Source organism: Poeciliopsis prolifica, unplaced genomic scaffold (assembly GCF_027474105.1).
Source record: "Poeciliopsis prolifica strain line A6 unplaced genomic scaffold, Auburn_PproV2 SCAFFOLD025, whole genome shotgun sequence".
Taxonomy (NCBI): Eukaryota; Metazoa; Chordata; class Actinopteri; order Cyprinodontiformes; family Poeciliidae; genus Poeciliopsis; species Poeciliopsis prolifica.
The window spans coordinates 5,535,001-5,550,806 of NW_026562400.1; the positions used below are offsets into that span (position 1 = coordinate 5,535,001).

Here is a 15,806-nt window from a genome sequence, read left to right on the forward strand (position 1 = left end):
GTGTGAAGACCTGTTAAACATCCATTGTGCACATCAGTGACTGTGACAGGATGAGAGTGACATTGATGCCTAATTAGAAACCTCTTTTTATATGAACAAGCATTAATATATACACATTCTTTGGTTGGTATAGCATTTAAAAATAAAAATGCTAATTCAGGGGCAACATATTCAGCTGTTAGTATCATTCACGTTCACAAAAGGCTTACATTTGAGAGGATCAGGTAAGTAGTGTTCTGTTGTGGCTGCACCTGCAGTCATTTCTGGAGGGTGCCAGTATCAAGGAATCATAACAGGGGGCAGTTGTGTTTTTTCTCCTTCGGGTGGAATCAAGCAAAAGAAGACGGCTGTTAATTAACTACGTAGTCTGGAGGGAAAATGTGTCGGAGGCGTTGAGATGTAAAATGTAATTAAAAAAAGGAAATGCAGCTTCTATAGTTTGTGTTTATGCTTTTGGTCTGTGTATATGTGGGAGTGAATTTATTTTCAGCAGGAAGATAAAGTGCACTTTTTTTGACAGGAAGTATATTTCTTTTATTTGTTTGAGCTATTAAAGTATTTGCTAAATATAAAGAATACAAAATAAATTAAAGAACAAAAACAATGTGTAAAATTTACATTTAGGCAAGGCTTTTGCAATTTAAACAGTGAGCAAATATATTCTGCTATTCCACCTCCTAATGACATTGCAGCAAGAAGGGCAGATGATAGAAAGATGGATGGATCACTCAAGCCTCCATATTAGAAATAAATCTGCCATAGTGCTGATATAATTCAAAATGTTCCTTAATATTAATATGCAACATTTTTATGTTTCAGTCTCACTGGGATGGTTTGACTGGAAGATTGTCCTTCAACAAGACAACTGGGTTACGTACAGACTTTGACTTGGACATTGTCAGTCTAAAGGAGGATGGACTTGAAAAGGTGAGTTTGTTTCACCAAACTGATTTCTGGTGTAGGTCTCTTCCTGTTAAAGGAAAGCTGTTCCTTTCTACTGAGGCGGTATGCTTACTCAAGATGGGGCATGTAGCTGCAAAGTCAGTGAATGAATACAATTGGCTTTCACTACATCCTTTGCAAATTATATTTTGTTGTTTGAAACATCTGCGACAGGCTGGCGACCTGTCCAGGGTGTACCCCGCCTCTTGCCTGGAACATAGCTGGAGTTGGAACCAGCATTTCCCGACCCCACAAGGGATAAGGGTGAAAAGAAAATGGATGGATAAATGTATATTTAAAACAGTAAAATATGTATGCACTCCGATTTGAATCCATCTTTAGAAATAGATTGATGATATATTTACTAAGGTAAATGTAGATGTTTGTCTCGAGATTTCAGCTATAGAAAACATTTTCTTTAGATTCTGTTTCACATCTTTTGGTATTAATCACAGATATTTTTTAAATATTGAAATGCTATTGTTAAAGCATAATTTGACTTTCTTATTAAGAGGAGTATTGGGAGTTAAAACATAAGCATAAATTAGTAGATAAAATGAATTGTTTGAGCTACACAGTTGGGTGTTAATAGCTGAATCTCTAAGTGATAATTTGAGGTAATACTTAAATGGTATTCGGAATTAAAATTAATAAGTACATTTTACAAAAAGATAAAAACAACATCTAACAGGGCAAAATTGTAGAATATATTTTATTATACTAGAGGGCAACTACAACAGCTATTATCTGCTAAGTGGCTTTCATACAGTATGAATGAATAAAATAAGGATGAGTCCCATTATGGCTTCTTCAAAATCTCCCTGAAGGCTTAGGACTCTACAGTATAATAGCAGAGACTTTTCACCTTGTAACCCTCCGGAACAGAGCTTTGAAATAATTTTTCTTCTTTTCACTGGTGTCTTGTCCTGCGCAGAGCCATTTAAACTGAAGCGTGGCAAAAATTATTTGATGCCGTATTATTATTGTGCTTTTGACAAATCCTTCACTCAGGCATGTTAGCGTGCTGCAGATTGCTGTATTTTTTATTTTTTTTTGCCTTCCTTGTATATCCACGGAATCAGCTTTAACTGGTGAGCCTGTTAAGATGTGGATTTTTTTTTATTCCCAACTAATCCCTTGTAATTGAATATTACCCTAAGTTTATGAACAGGTTCTCAGTGTGTCACTTTTGGTAGATGAGAGCATGCCCAGGATGGCGAATTAAGTGTCATGCTCTTTGTGTATTTGCATGAGAAAATAACTTTTGAATCAACTAATTCATGCTAATCATGTTAAATGAATTGAACTAATTGTAATTGGATACTATTAGAAGGAGTTTTGCAAGGCGGAAAGCATCCTGATATTTTTAAATTCTCTCCTGGAGTCCTCTTCGGTTTTGTGAGACAAGCTGTAACTAATGTGGTTTTCAAATTAGAGCATATGCCTCTCCCTGGATTAGCCAGGGAGGACATTAACAGGCATTTTTCATGCTTTTGTGTGTGTGTCTGTGTGTGTTGGATGGTGAGCATCTTTAAATGGATTCACCTCAAGCACAAATCCCAGTGAATATTAAAAGCTCAGAGTGTAGCAATAGAGGAAACAGAGGAGGGCTTGGTGGAAAGCTTGAGTTGCAAACAGAGATTGGTATAGACAGCCACAGGACTATTTGTGCTAATGATATGTTCCAGAGTGTGTTTCTACAATGTGCTGAGATATTTGCCGTAAGGCTTCTTGCATGTGTAGCTTCTTTTTATTTGCTCAAATCACTTTGCTTATCTCACAGACACTGCAGAGAAAATTGCTTACACAATGGAATCCAAATTCCAATTTTTCTGCTTCTGTATTCTTTTCAAATTAGCTTGCATTGTGTTTGTTAGTGTCCTACCCAACATTTAGGTGTTTTTTTAGGGTTTTTTTCATTCATTGTTACATATTGTTTAAAGTGAGAGCACTAATAATATACAGTAATTACATATGAGGTAATATGGTTTGTTTTTAGTAGTTCAATAGAATTTTCATGATCACCTCAAGCAAATAGCAACACTATGAAGAATTTTATCATTGTGTGGTTTACCCAACATGTTTTTTTTTCCTTGACTACCCATACTTTGCAGAGCACCTTAGCTTTCTGATAAAAGGTGACACAGCCAATCATCTAATGCTGCTGGAAATGTGTTCAACCTGGCACTAATGCAGGAAACAATTGGCGGGGGAGTTTGTGGAGGTCATAGCTCGTCGACAGTCACAGCATACTTAGCTTGCACACTTTTCGTCTTCTACAGGTGGGGAAGTGGAGTGCGTCAGGAGGTCTTAACATCACGGAAGTGCCGAAGCGAAAAGGAATGAACATCACTGATTCTCTGTCTAACCGTTCTCTTGTCATCACCACCATTCTGGTAGGTCATAAGATGTCACCATGTCTTTCTACTTTTCTTACTGTTGATGTGCTAGGAATCAGATTTAATGCAATTAATATATTTAGTTTTCTTTAGAAAAAATCCACTCCAATAATATTTTTAATACACTGTATTGCCACAATTTAAATAGCAACTGCTTTCGCAAACACACAAGCTTTAGTGATTAATATTCGATTACAATATGCATGCTTTAACATGTTTAATCTTTTAGAAAAGCTTTCCACATGCTTTTGGAAGGATCGCTTTTAAGGGAACACTTGAGCTCAGGCAATGACATTAGACAGGATAGCCTGGATGACAATCTGCGCTCTAATTCATCCCCATGGTTTTTTGTTGGGTTTAAACAATAAACTCATTCATCCATGTGTTTATGGACTTTACTTTGTGTACTTGTCTCACTGGAACTAAGGGGCCAAGCCCATAGCCTGGAAAAGTTTACACTTTGTATAATAAAGTCTTACAATATCACTTTCCTGATGGCTTCCAAACCAAGACTCGTCAATTTGATTACCAGACAGAGAAGAGTGATTTCTCATTCCTGAGTTGATAGGACGTGTTGTGTTTACACGTCTGTATCTTACTATTTGCATTTCTCTTGATAAAGTAAAGTTTAGATGGAGCTCCAAAGCCATGAAAACCCATTTCATGTACTTCTCCCTTCATCATTCTCTAGCTAATCTAAGGACTATGTAAAGGGCCTCTGCAGGATGTTATGCACTCTGTTCACTTTATTACCTGCATTTATTTTAGTCTCTGTAAACCTGATAGATGGTTGTTTGTGAAAATCCTAGTAAAACACTTTAACTGGAGCAAACGTCCATTTCTCATTCAACTTCACATAAATTGTTTTTTCTTCGTCTTGCTGATGCTCTGTTTGAACCCTAGCAAATTGCCATCACCTCTTCCAGATGTCGAAATGGTTTGAGCTTTTGTCTGATTGAGAAAAAATAAATCAAATGTCAGTCTACTATCATCATAGGATAATATTTTTGCTGAATTGTGTGTTGTAACAACTTGGCTCACTGGACATTTAAGCTTTGCAAGTGGAGATCAGGAAGAAAGCAGCACAAATGGAGCAAGTGAGACTATAAACTAGCATTAATTACACGTTTAGACAAAAAGACCTAGAAAATGCCTCTTTTAGACCCACATTGCCATTTACTTGCTGTTGTTTGTCCTTATCTCTGTCACCTCCTGTTGGTATCTGTGGAGGAGCTATCACAGAGGTGATAGCACAGACCTTCCCCTGCACACCCCTTAAAGTTACAACGATAAACACTGTTATTATGCCTATATTGAGCCACAAAGCTATAATTATGACAAGCAGGATTGTGATAAGGAATAATTATTGCCTATCAGGTGCCATCTATATTAATTCTGTCTCAGATTGGAGAAAATGAACAAGGATTTAAGTGGTCTAATTTTGAACCACAATACTGTACCAGTCACTGATTTTATGCCACGGTGGTGTTAAGTAGCTTTTATTTTCTTTCTACCTTCTTAAATGTATATCTTTTGGATCTGACAAGCCTTCTTCATTTGCAGTTTCTCTGGGAATCATTAGTTTAGGAACATAAAACTTTCAAACTGTTAAGAAGAGCTTATATTTTAATATCAATCTTCCCTCGTAGTGTAATGAAATTGCATCACACTGATTCTCAGTGATGCATGAGCAAGACATCTGACAGCTTTATACTGATAACTTCGCAGTAGAGATTAGGGCACTTAATGTGTTTTTCCTCTTACAATAATTGTTTGCACTTCATTGCCTGTAATGTCTATTTGCAAGCCTGCCTTCCTCCTCCTTTTGTTGTGCACGCTCACGTTGTGACTGGAAGGGTTGAGCTGGTATAAAGACTTTGATTTGAGTCCAAACCTTGGGGAATTGCATAAACGAGAAGGCTAGAAACAGATGGTAATGGCCTTCTCGTTAAACATGCAAACTTTCTGATCAAGTTAATTGGACAACTTAAGCGAAGTTTTTGGCCAAGCATTTTGCTGTTTAAATGCATTGTCATCAAGTATTCATGTCATGTTGTTTATTTAAGAAGCAGTTTTGTGTCTATAATATCCAAATAGATTTAAACAGGAACAGTCAGAGAAATTTTGCCAGCACTCAGTGGGGGTAATTTGGGAACCTGTGTACCCTTCTTCATTTCTTGCAAATATTTTAGTTGTTAAATTTCTGTACCAGATTCATAAAGGATATTTCTGTATTTATATGCAGAAGCAAATAGCAGAAGCAGATGGCCGATTTCCCAGACAAAAAACGTAATATCTTTTTTACACAGATCATTTCTGGGAGTTTCATTTATTGACCTATTAATGTGAAGCATTTCTTGACCTGAAATCTTGAAATGGTGATAATGTAATTAAAAATGTAACACTTTTTAAAAAAAAAAAAAAAAACATTAAATTTAATACATTTAATTAAACAAAATAAAATAAAAAAAATCATATATTAAAAAACTGCAAATAATTAAGCAGAAAAGAAGACCTTTTGTGATGATTCTATTTTATTTTACATCAATAGTTCAACTGGTTTCTGAATTTTGAGTATGTCAAGTTATTTGCTTTGTGTGTAATAAATATTAACAAATATGGGTTGGGTGCGCCCTGGTATATCACTAATTCCTGATTCTACTGATTGTTATACTGCAAGTGCTTTGGTAACCAGTTTTCTCCTTTGTATCCCCCTTTTTTATTTTGTACTTCTCTCTCCCACTGACAAAACACAATGGGATGGGGTCATCTTCACAAGAGAATGAATTACTCTGCTTCTGAGCTCAGTTAGTAAATTATACAATGGCAGTTGTAATAAATTGTAGTTTACTTTTGCATAAATGGACCAACATGTTTTCAAATGTGCAGGAGTATTTGCAAGTCTTTCTGGCAGGGAAATGGTAACAAGCACCAAATAAAGGAAATAATTTATGAGCAATTCATATTTAGTCATTACCTCTGCGGGCAACAGTGCCATTGCTGTCCTTTGGAGGATGTTGACAATTTATGAAGGCACCATTGTGTTCATGTTCCTTTTCACTTTTGTTTTCTGTCTGTAATCAGACAGTCAAAGTGTGATCAGTAGGGTGGATTATTGCAGGCCTCTAAAGACTGTTCAGTAACTGAACAGAAAATGTCTTTTCTGACGGCTTTATACTGATAACGCCGTCTCTGATACTTTCAATGTTTAGTTATTTTTATATTGAATATTGAAAAAGTAATCACTGAATTGTGTAGCTCCAAGTATCTTTATTTCTCATGCAAATAATACCTATTTACCATTCTGGTCTTTTTAGAGTAATACGAGAATTACTTGTACCAGTCACTGATTATATGCCAGTGACTGGTTGGGGTTTGTGCGCAAACAGCTAGTCTGCAATTACTACTTATTAATTTAACAACATCACCTGCCTATTTTTCCCTGAATGTGTCTTTGTTGTACAATGAAAAAACGGACAACCCCTCTGGTTAAATGTAATTATTTTATGTGTTAAATGCCATTTGCCATAATGAGTCTTTTTTACACAGAATTTAAGTTTATGTGTTTTCCGGTATTTTGCTCATGGTTGTACATAGTCCTCGATCTTTTTTTTTACGCTTGTCACCACTGATTTAACTCATATCTGAAAGCTAATTTTCCTCATAGTTTTAAGGCAGACATAAACTTTTGTTTCTAGGTTAAGGGACTTTGTCACAGTTTATTACAGTGTCTGCCTACTACAGTATGTATTCACCAGCTAAATAAGTTAATATCCATCAATATGTTTCGTTTGTATAGGCCTAATGTAGCTTAGCATTTGGTTATTTCATGTTTCTGTATGTGAAAAACTTCAATCTCCTTTCATATTTTAAGTCTCTGTAGCTGCACACTGAACTTGAATGTGCTGTCACTATCTGTTAAGTGCTACAGCGACTCGTCAGCTCAGATCGCTTTTCTTCAATTAGGTGCATGTGCTGAAACAAATTGAAAAAGCTGACCTCACCATTGCTTCTCATTTGATCTTTTGGGTCCGTGCAGGAGGAGCCATATGTCATGCTTAAGAAGTCTGACAAGGCACTGGTTGGGAACGACCGATTTGAAGGATTCTGCATCGACTTGCTGAAAGAGCTCGCCAAAATCCTGGGCTTCACATATGAGATCCGCCTGGTGCCTGATGGAAAATACGGCTCACAGGATGACAAGGGACAGTGGAATGGCATGATTAGGGAACTTATAGAACATGTAAGTCTTGCTTTATATCAGATTTGTTTTTCTTTTTTTTCTTCTCTGGCTTCAGCTGATGAGATAATGACTAAAAAAAAGCACATTATACTTTGCATGATGGGGATAAAATAAACCTGTCAGCATCTGCAAGCCTCACTAATTAACACCATAAATGTGTTTGAAATGTTCACACAAGCATTCACTCACTATAGCGATGAATATGAGTAGTCGGATGTTTTTGCATTTCAAAGACTGCCTGGGTGCTGCAGTAGTATGAGAATTCCCTGTTATATTTCATATAAATAAACACAAGTGGGACAAAACAAAATGCTTGGAAGCCATGATAGACCAAGGTCCATTCCAGACTCTGCATATTGTAAAGAAAGATCATTGAAGGTCCCTTCCAATTCAAAAAAGGGCAAATTGTTTCAGAAATAAGATCTTCTAATTTAACTTTATTGTCAGGAGTAAGTGATAGAGTAAGGTATCAATGTTATATTTAAGAATTCAAATAAATAAATAAAAAATTAAACATCTTAAACCTAACAAATGTTTTCAAGCAGGATGTCCTGATCAATAATGGTAATAAAATCAATTCAAATTGCATGCTATAAGAAAGACAACATTTATTTTATCAGTATTGCATTGTCAGCATCTGTAATGTTATTTTATCTCACTCACCTCAAAGAATATGATCTGGACATTTCATTTTCAATCGGTTTATCTTGACAGTGACATATATTTTGTCCCATCCAATATTTATGCATTAAAGCTCCCGATTTTTTTCGTGCAGAGTGAAACTGCTACACTAACACTAACATAATTTGTCTCTGTTTTGACATGACTCTTTGATTATTTGTATTGTAGCTTGTTTTATCTTAATTATGGCCGAGAAAATTTTCTTTCTTCATCAATTCAGCTTCTTTGGTTTGAACATTGTAGACATTAATGATATTTGCTTTAGCTTCCTTCACTCCAGTTCTCCAGCCTTCAGTGGGTGTTGTTTTACACTTTTGTACATTTTGTACACTTGTAAAACCTTGTGTTGTTTTTACACTTCTCAATGATCAGGGGATGCTTGTTAAGTGTAAAAACAGAAGTGTGAGTTCTTCACAGGCACCCGAGTTATTGAGCCACAATTTCTCTCAGGTTCAGTTAGAGCCACTCACTTTATGCCCAGACTGCTTATGAATATAGCAGTGATTATTATCTGTACTTAGTTTTTATTAACTTTATCTGTTTCTACTCCTTAGGTGAGCTTAATTTTAAATTCTCAATAATTTTTGTCTTTGAACTAAGAAAAACATTTATTTAGAATATTATTGGAAGTCAAAATATTCATTTTCATAATAGACATCATTGCTATTTACTTTGTAGAACCATTTTGTGTCACAGGAGAATTTGCAAAGGCCTGCCTTACAGCTGAACTGCAGGTTGTGTCCTCCATGGAGACAGTGATATAGTTATGATTGAGCACAAGTCAGGAAGAGCCTTCCAACCTGTCAGTTACATTTATGGCACAATTATGTCAAGGTTGCCTAAAAGTTATGAGTGTACTGATGTCACTCGGTGAAACGCAACACTTGCCACAGCTGGATGACCAGGGATCTGAAAGAAAGCGTGTGGTGAAGCACATCTTGAAAGGACTTTTGCAAACACGTCAACCATCGTCTTTCCACAGGACAGTAGGTGATCGCAGCAGTCTCTGCCAAACTCAAAACCTTAGCAGTCACGAAACAGCCTTGCATTCAATTGGTGGTGGTTATTCTCTTCTGGCATTTCATAAGTGTCCCTGTCAGTGCACTCCCTTTGTCCTCAGCCCCATCAGGTCAGAGCTGTCCTCAGCTTAAAACTTGTAATAGCGTAAGTGGCATTTAGTGCAGGGAATTGTGTGGCAGGAGTCAATGGCTTGGTGCTGAAAGGGTTGGAAAAGGTGGACTCTCACTGCAGCACTTTATTTTTACACGCAAGCTTTTTGCCAGATCCACGTTGATAACTATAACCTTTAAGGGAACAAATGGATTACCAGAGGCAGACAAGTCAGGCACAAACTGGAAATGCAAGGCCATAATTTAAAAGCACATATGTTTTTTGTCTTTGGTTTTCAAGTGAAAAGTTCCTTGTTACCATAGTGAAAAAGGTTACTGGTCTGTAGGCAAAGAAAAAAACTGGTGTACTAATAGAAAGCTGCTTATTACTTAAGATATAAATACTGTTTTGCAAAGAGGCAGCGTCAGGTGATGGACACCTCTGTGCTGTGTATAAATTCCAATAAAAGCTGTTAAAGGGCAAAACATAAATAGGCAGAGTTTAGAGTATAAACAAGATGTTTACAAAACTGCATGCAGACCCAACACATGTTTCTCTATTTTTTACTTCAAATGAACTCAATTAGGATTACAAAAAGATTAATTGCCAAAAGCCACCATAATTTTTTTTTTTCTGAGATTATTTTATTGTTTTTTTTTTTATTTAAATGTTTATAAAGAGTTATTTACTACTAATAGAATTGTTTCTTAAACTCTATGTTTGGGTCAAATGTTTTGAGTATGTAACGCTTGGGTTGTGTTTAAGGGAGGAGAGGAGGACGACGGTCAAAAACTCACAACCACACTGGTACTGGGAATTCCACAGTTTTGTCCTTTAATAAACACACTCTTCACCAACCTTACAAAGCCCGGTTGAACAGCTGCTATATTATCAAACATGAAAATGAGCAGAGTCCAAACAACCCGTGACGTTACTAAATGTTGGGAGCTAACATGTCCATCTCAGTCCATGTGACGATCTGTAGCACGTTTCTGCCACGCTCTCTGCAGAGAAGCAGCAGCGCATACTTGTGACATCATTAGCGATACTTGAGTATCTTAAAGAGACACTACACAATTACAGCTGTTACAAGTATCACACTAGTTGAAAGAAGTGGAAGTTTGGCCCAGTCCTCGTCTAGACATTAGTCGGCTTTCCAGGCCAACTTGCGTTTGAAATAAGAGCCCTTATTCTCAAAGACTAAACCTCTGCTGCCAGTGGCATCATTTTAGCAAAATTCTTAGAAGTTCTTGAATTGTAAATTTTTTCTTAATTATTGCATCGGTAATGTTTTGTTCATACAGCAAGATTTAAAACGTGTTATTGACTTTGAAATCCTGAGAGACCTCACACATAATTCCAAAAATCTTTGATATAACAATTTTGGTTGAGTCACACAAAGGAGCAACACACCACAGACAAACTGATTAGAGTTCCAATGTGACTTCAGTCTAAACAAACATGGCAGACTTGGAAGAAGCCAGTTTTGACAGTGTTGACAGCTTTTGTTGTTTTTTTGTCAATCATTTCACCAGAACAAATACAGTCAGGCAGTCAGAGTAAATTGCTGACAGCTTAGCGTCCGCATTAATATCAAGTAGATGACATAATGAAATGACCAGCATGGTGAGAGGCTGTAATAAATGACAGTAATGATGAGAATGTAAATACGGTACAATAAAACATGCTGATACTGTGTGGTGATTAATAACATTTTGCATAGTTGCATCATCATAAAAGTTTTCTTAATTCAGACTCGATTTTATGATAGGTTCATTTCTATCAATGGATTGTCGGAGGTGTACACACACACATGCCACTTCAAAACATTAACTTTGTTTTGCTTCAACCAGTTTATCGCTAATTTAATTATATTTATAGGCTTATTGTGCATTAGGAAAAACCATCCTAAGCCTCAACTTGTCTAAGGCTTAGGAGTTTCTAAGATATTCTCTAATCAATTTTTGAACATTTAGGAAAATAAAAAATAAAAATACTTATCCTTGCTGACTTATTGCCACAAAGTGAAGAAAATAACTTTATTTGCTTATACAGTTTACATAAACATCAGGGCTTAACTATTGGTGTATTTTCTTTTAGTTTATTGCTTTGAAAAGCAAGAGACTCTAAAAACATTGAAGAGCTCACCCAAAGCACCATGTGTGCAAGAATCATCAATTCACTCATTGCTTCCAGGTGCAACACCTGAATTGAAGATCAGCATCTATACTGCTGGTTATTGCTTTTACTTCTTCTCATCCAAGTATTATGGATGCAAGGAGATAACGTTATAGATATTTATTCAGTTCTATTTTTTGGTTCGGTGCTTTCTAGCCTTGTTGATAAGAGTAAGCTGATCATAATTCGGCAGACCTGAAGCATAGGCTAAAAGGCAAACTCAGTCGATTTGACCCCGAGATCACATGAGACGCATGCATCAAAGGAATCATTACATCTACACATCTATTGGAAGGAAAAGTAATAACAGTTATACACACGATAAAGGAAGTACATATGGGCATATTGGTATTTCTTTCAGTTTTGTAATTATTTTGTGTTAACGTCCTATAACCCCTTGGCCCTTCTGTTTAGAGGCACTAGATAAGCTGTAGAATATTTGAAAGTGTTTTTTTCTCAGAAGGGGAACAAAAATAAGTCAAGAAAACACACAATGGTACCTAAACACATAATGTATCCTACTACATTTGTTATGCTTTGAAAGAATTTATTAAAAACATATTTTATCTATGAATATCAACTTATCTGAGTTTCTCCACAAGACGGGAAGTTTTGGGTTGACATTGCCAAGTGTCACAATTTTAATATGTCCAGCATGCAGGGGTTTATTTTACTGTAGTCACGAAACTCACTGCTGTGCCAAAGGGTATTGTTTGTAAGGTGCTAAATGATGCAATAGGCCTTGTTAAACTTGATTTAGTCAAAATAGATGATCACGTTAATCATGCTGTGATGCAAATGTTAATAGCATTCTTAGCACATCGTTTGTTTCAAGGCAATTAATCTCTTCACCGACAGATACACTGAAAGGTTTTAACCAGCACACTTACTCTTTGTCTATGCATGTTGTCAAATAGATTTATGATAAAAACATAAAGTTGCAGATTATTTAACACTGATTGAGCAGTATTTTGTCTGAAAAACAAAAAGAAAAAAACATTTGTAAGGAGCTCATTCTAACCTGCACGAGAGTGACTTTGATTTTTATCAGACACAGCAGGGCAACTTGTTGATGCAACTGACCTGTATTCTTATTGCAGACCTATAATTGATTTATTTGTCTCAGAAGACGTACCTGTAATTAAATCAGTTCCAGGCTGCAACTAAATAATGCTTGGTTGTTTTTTTTTTCCTTCAACTTCTTTGTATGTTTCAATCCTGAATCCCCACAAACATTTTTTAAAACTAATTTTCAGGTCATCCAGCCATAACCTCACAAAAAAAATAGAAACTTTTTTTTCTTTTTTTACCATATACCAGAATAAAGGTGCAATAAAGACAGTAGAAGTACGCAGTGGGACTGATAATAAAATGTTATTGTTTATTGTCAGAGCACTTGTCAATATATTCTCTTAAAATGTAAAGAATAGGCCACACCTAAAAACGTAAAAAGATATGGCTGTAAACAAAAAGCATCAGCCACCAATTTCAGATTTTTCTGATGACTTTTATTTGACTCTGACAACCATCCTGAGCTTCCAAGAGCTCACTGTTTTCATAGACTATTGGCATCACACCTGCACTTGAGTGGACCAAGACACAATTAAACAGATAAAAAAAAAACAAGTAAATCTGAGAAACAACAATAAAATTATTAATCTAATTTACAAACTCATCTACATAATGAAATGGTGTACAAAATAAACCATGTAATACAAGATAACTCAAAAAGTTACTTGAAAGAAAAAGAAAAAAGCAATACTCAAAAAGAAACCAGCAAGGTAATCAATGACATCATTTAAGCAGGAAATACTGGGCCGGCCCCTTCATACTCCTGCCCTGCTGCAGATCTCCAAGGGACAAACAATGGTGAGTAAAAATGAAAACAAATGCCATAAATATACTTTGAAACAAAATAAACAAATTCAACCAATAGTCCAGAAGCAGTAGATTTAACCTAAATATAGAAATAGATGGAAACTCCAACATAATGCTAACACAAACAAACCCGGGATAGTAAATTAAGCAATGTTGCAAAGTAATGTTTAAAATAAGCTTTCGTTAAAACTTCCAACTATACTTCCAACTATAGGAAGTACATGAATCAGAAATAAGAGTTAGGGACAAGTGGTGAACAGAAACTGAACCACTTTGTCACATTTAGCAGATTTGGAGAAGCTGGTCAGGAAGATGAGTTCAGTTAAATGCAAAGCATAATTGAAATTGTGTCTTAATTTGGACTTAAGAAAAATATAACATTTATTTAATTCTGCATGCTTATGAAACACAACATAAGGAGAACATGCACGCCTGACAAAAACCATTGTTGGTAATATTTAATTACTGCATGGTGAGAGTGGCTACAATATATAGCTCTAACTAACAGTTCTATGTATTAGTGCCTCATGAGAACATGTTGATCATGTTAGAGTTAATAAATGTTCTCAAGGTTGTTATCAGGTGAGAAGGTCTGCAGGGACAGCAATGCTAAGCCTACCATCTGCAAACCCAGATAACACAGCACCATGTGGCACATACTAGGACATTGTGTGTGTAGTGCTTGCGCCCGGTTTGTGTGCATAAGCAGAAAGCAGAACAAGGACATGCTGCATGTATATTAACCCACCGTAGGGATCTCTGGAATAGCATGCTGGCTGATCTTATGGCTGAGTGGCAGGTTGGTTCAAAGCAGCAGTTGGCAGCAGAGAATATAGCAAGCAGGATGTGAAATGCGAATTTTATTAGTTTAGGAGAAACAGGGAATGCACAGCAAGATTCTCTGTTTTTTCTGTCTTTTTATCAACTGTGTGTTTAACCACCATGGTGGAGACCACAGGAGCACATAATTCAAGGTGCCACATGTGAAGTGAAAATGTTTCATTTCTAACCTGCATTTATAGGTACAGAGAGTGTAGATCTAGGCCAAGAGTTGTATAAAATAACAGTTTAATTCTGACCAAGGTCAATATTAAGAATAATAAATGACAGAGGAAAGACACAAGAATTTCTATTCAGCTGTCAACTGCAACAACCTAAAAACATAAATTATCGTATAACAAAACCCATCAAGATAACATAGCTTTTATTCATTCGTAATTTTTCTTAATCCTTGATATAAATCCTTTTTTAATAAACCTCATTTTCACAAAATATATAACACAAACAAATAAAAATAATAATTCCTATGTGTTGAAAATGCAGTACAGTGATCTGTTGTATATTCAAGCCCTGTTACTCTTGCACTGATCAACATGGAGGAATTAAAGAAAGCCTTCCTTTGTGGGTTGTGTCGTTTCTTGGAAGGGAAAAGAGTATCCGAGCGTGAACCAAGCAGCTGGTTTCATTAACCTCCTGCCCAGCCATCATGTAGGGGGAGAGGATGGTGGTGGTTCTCGGGTTGCACAGCGTACGTGGGTGGTTTGGGGCATGGATATTGAGACTATTTAAATTTGCAGCCCAGGCATACTTCTATAATGGGTAGCGACCGCAACTTAACCTGCTATGCCATGCGCGTCTCAACTATGTGTTGTTCTATGTATTCACAAACTCTCGTCCGAGCTCTTACACTTTGACATGTTATTCTCTGTATCAGTTTGATTTATTGAAATTATTCACAATGTGTGTGCAATCAGGGGTTTCCGATGCAAATTTGATATAAATTCTTTATCAGACACAGTACCTTCCTTAAGTCTCATACCTACTCAACTGTGACAAAATTTGCCTTACACTCTCAAAAAGTGTGACATGCAATCCTATTCCGCCTCCTTGAGGTGTAGAGCCACCTTTTATTGCAATTATTTCACAAAAGCTCTTTTTGCCCTTTCTTCTTTGGAAATTAGCTCAAGCTCAATAAGCTGGGACGAAAAGCATTTGTAAACAAAACTTTCAATAATTCTCAGTGGTGTCAAAAACTACCCCCACTTCCTGATTTCTTTTTTTTTTTTTTTTGGCCTGATTGTCACATTTCATTGTTTCTAAATATTATTGGTTTTAGTAGGTTCTCACTTTTTCAAGCAGAGCCAGGCAGGTTTGGATTTATTTCTCCCTTGGTAAATGGCATTCAGAAAATGTATTTTTTTAAAAAATACATTTTATGTTAACTTTTGTTGTCTAATATTTAAATTAGTTTGATGTCCTGAACCATCTTGGTGTTTAATAAAAGGACATCAGGGAGGGCATAGGCATTTTTTTCAAATTACTGTTGTTTGAAATTTTGTATGGGGGATTCTAACATATTAAAATGTTGATCCTTT

General features: G+C 36.0%; 1 protein-coding gene across 1 annotated transcript in view; it reads left to right on the top strand.

Moving 5' to 3' along the window:
- Window positions 1-15,806, top strand: part of grik3 (glutamate ionotropic receptor kainate type subunit 3) — a 119,111-nt gene that overhangs the window by 82,519 nt on the left and 20,786 nt on the right. The window contains exons 8-10 of the mRNA XM_055047153.1: window positions 820-927; window positions 3,225-3,338; window positions 7,381-7,584. Coding sequence (XP_054903128.1) covers window positions 820-927; window positions 3,225-3,338; window positions 7,381-7,584 — 426 coding nt within the window. The remainder of the gene's footprint in view (window positions 1-819; window positions 928-3,224; window positions 3,339-7,380; window positions 7,585-15,806) is intronic.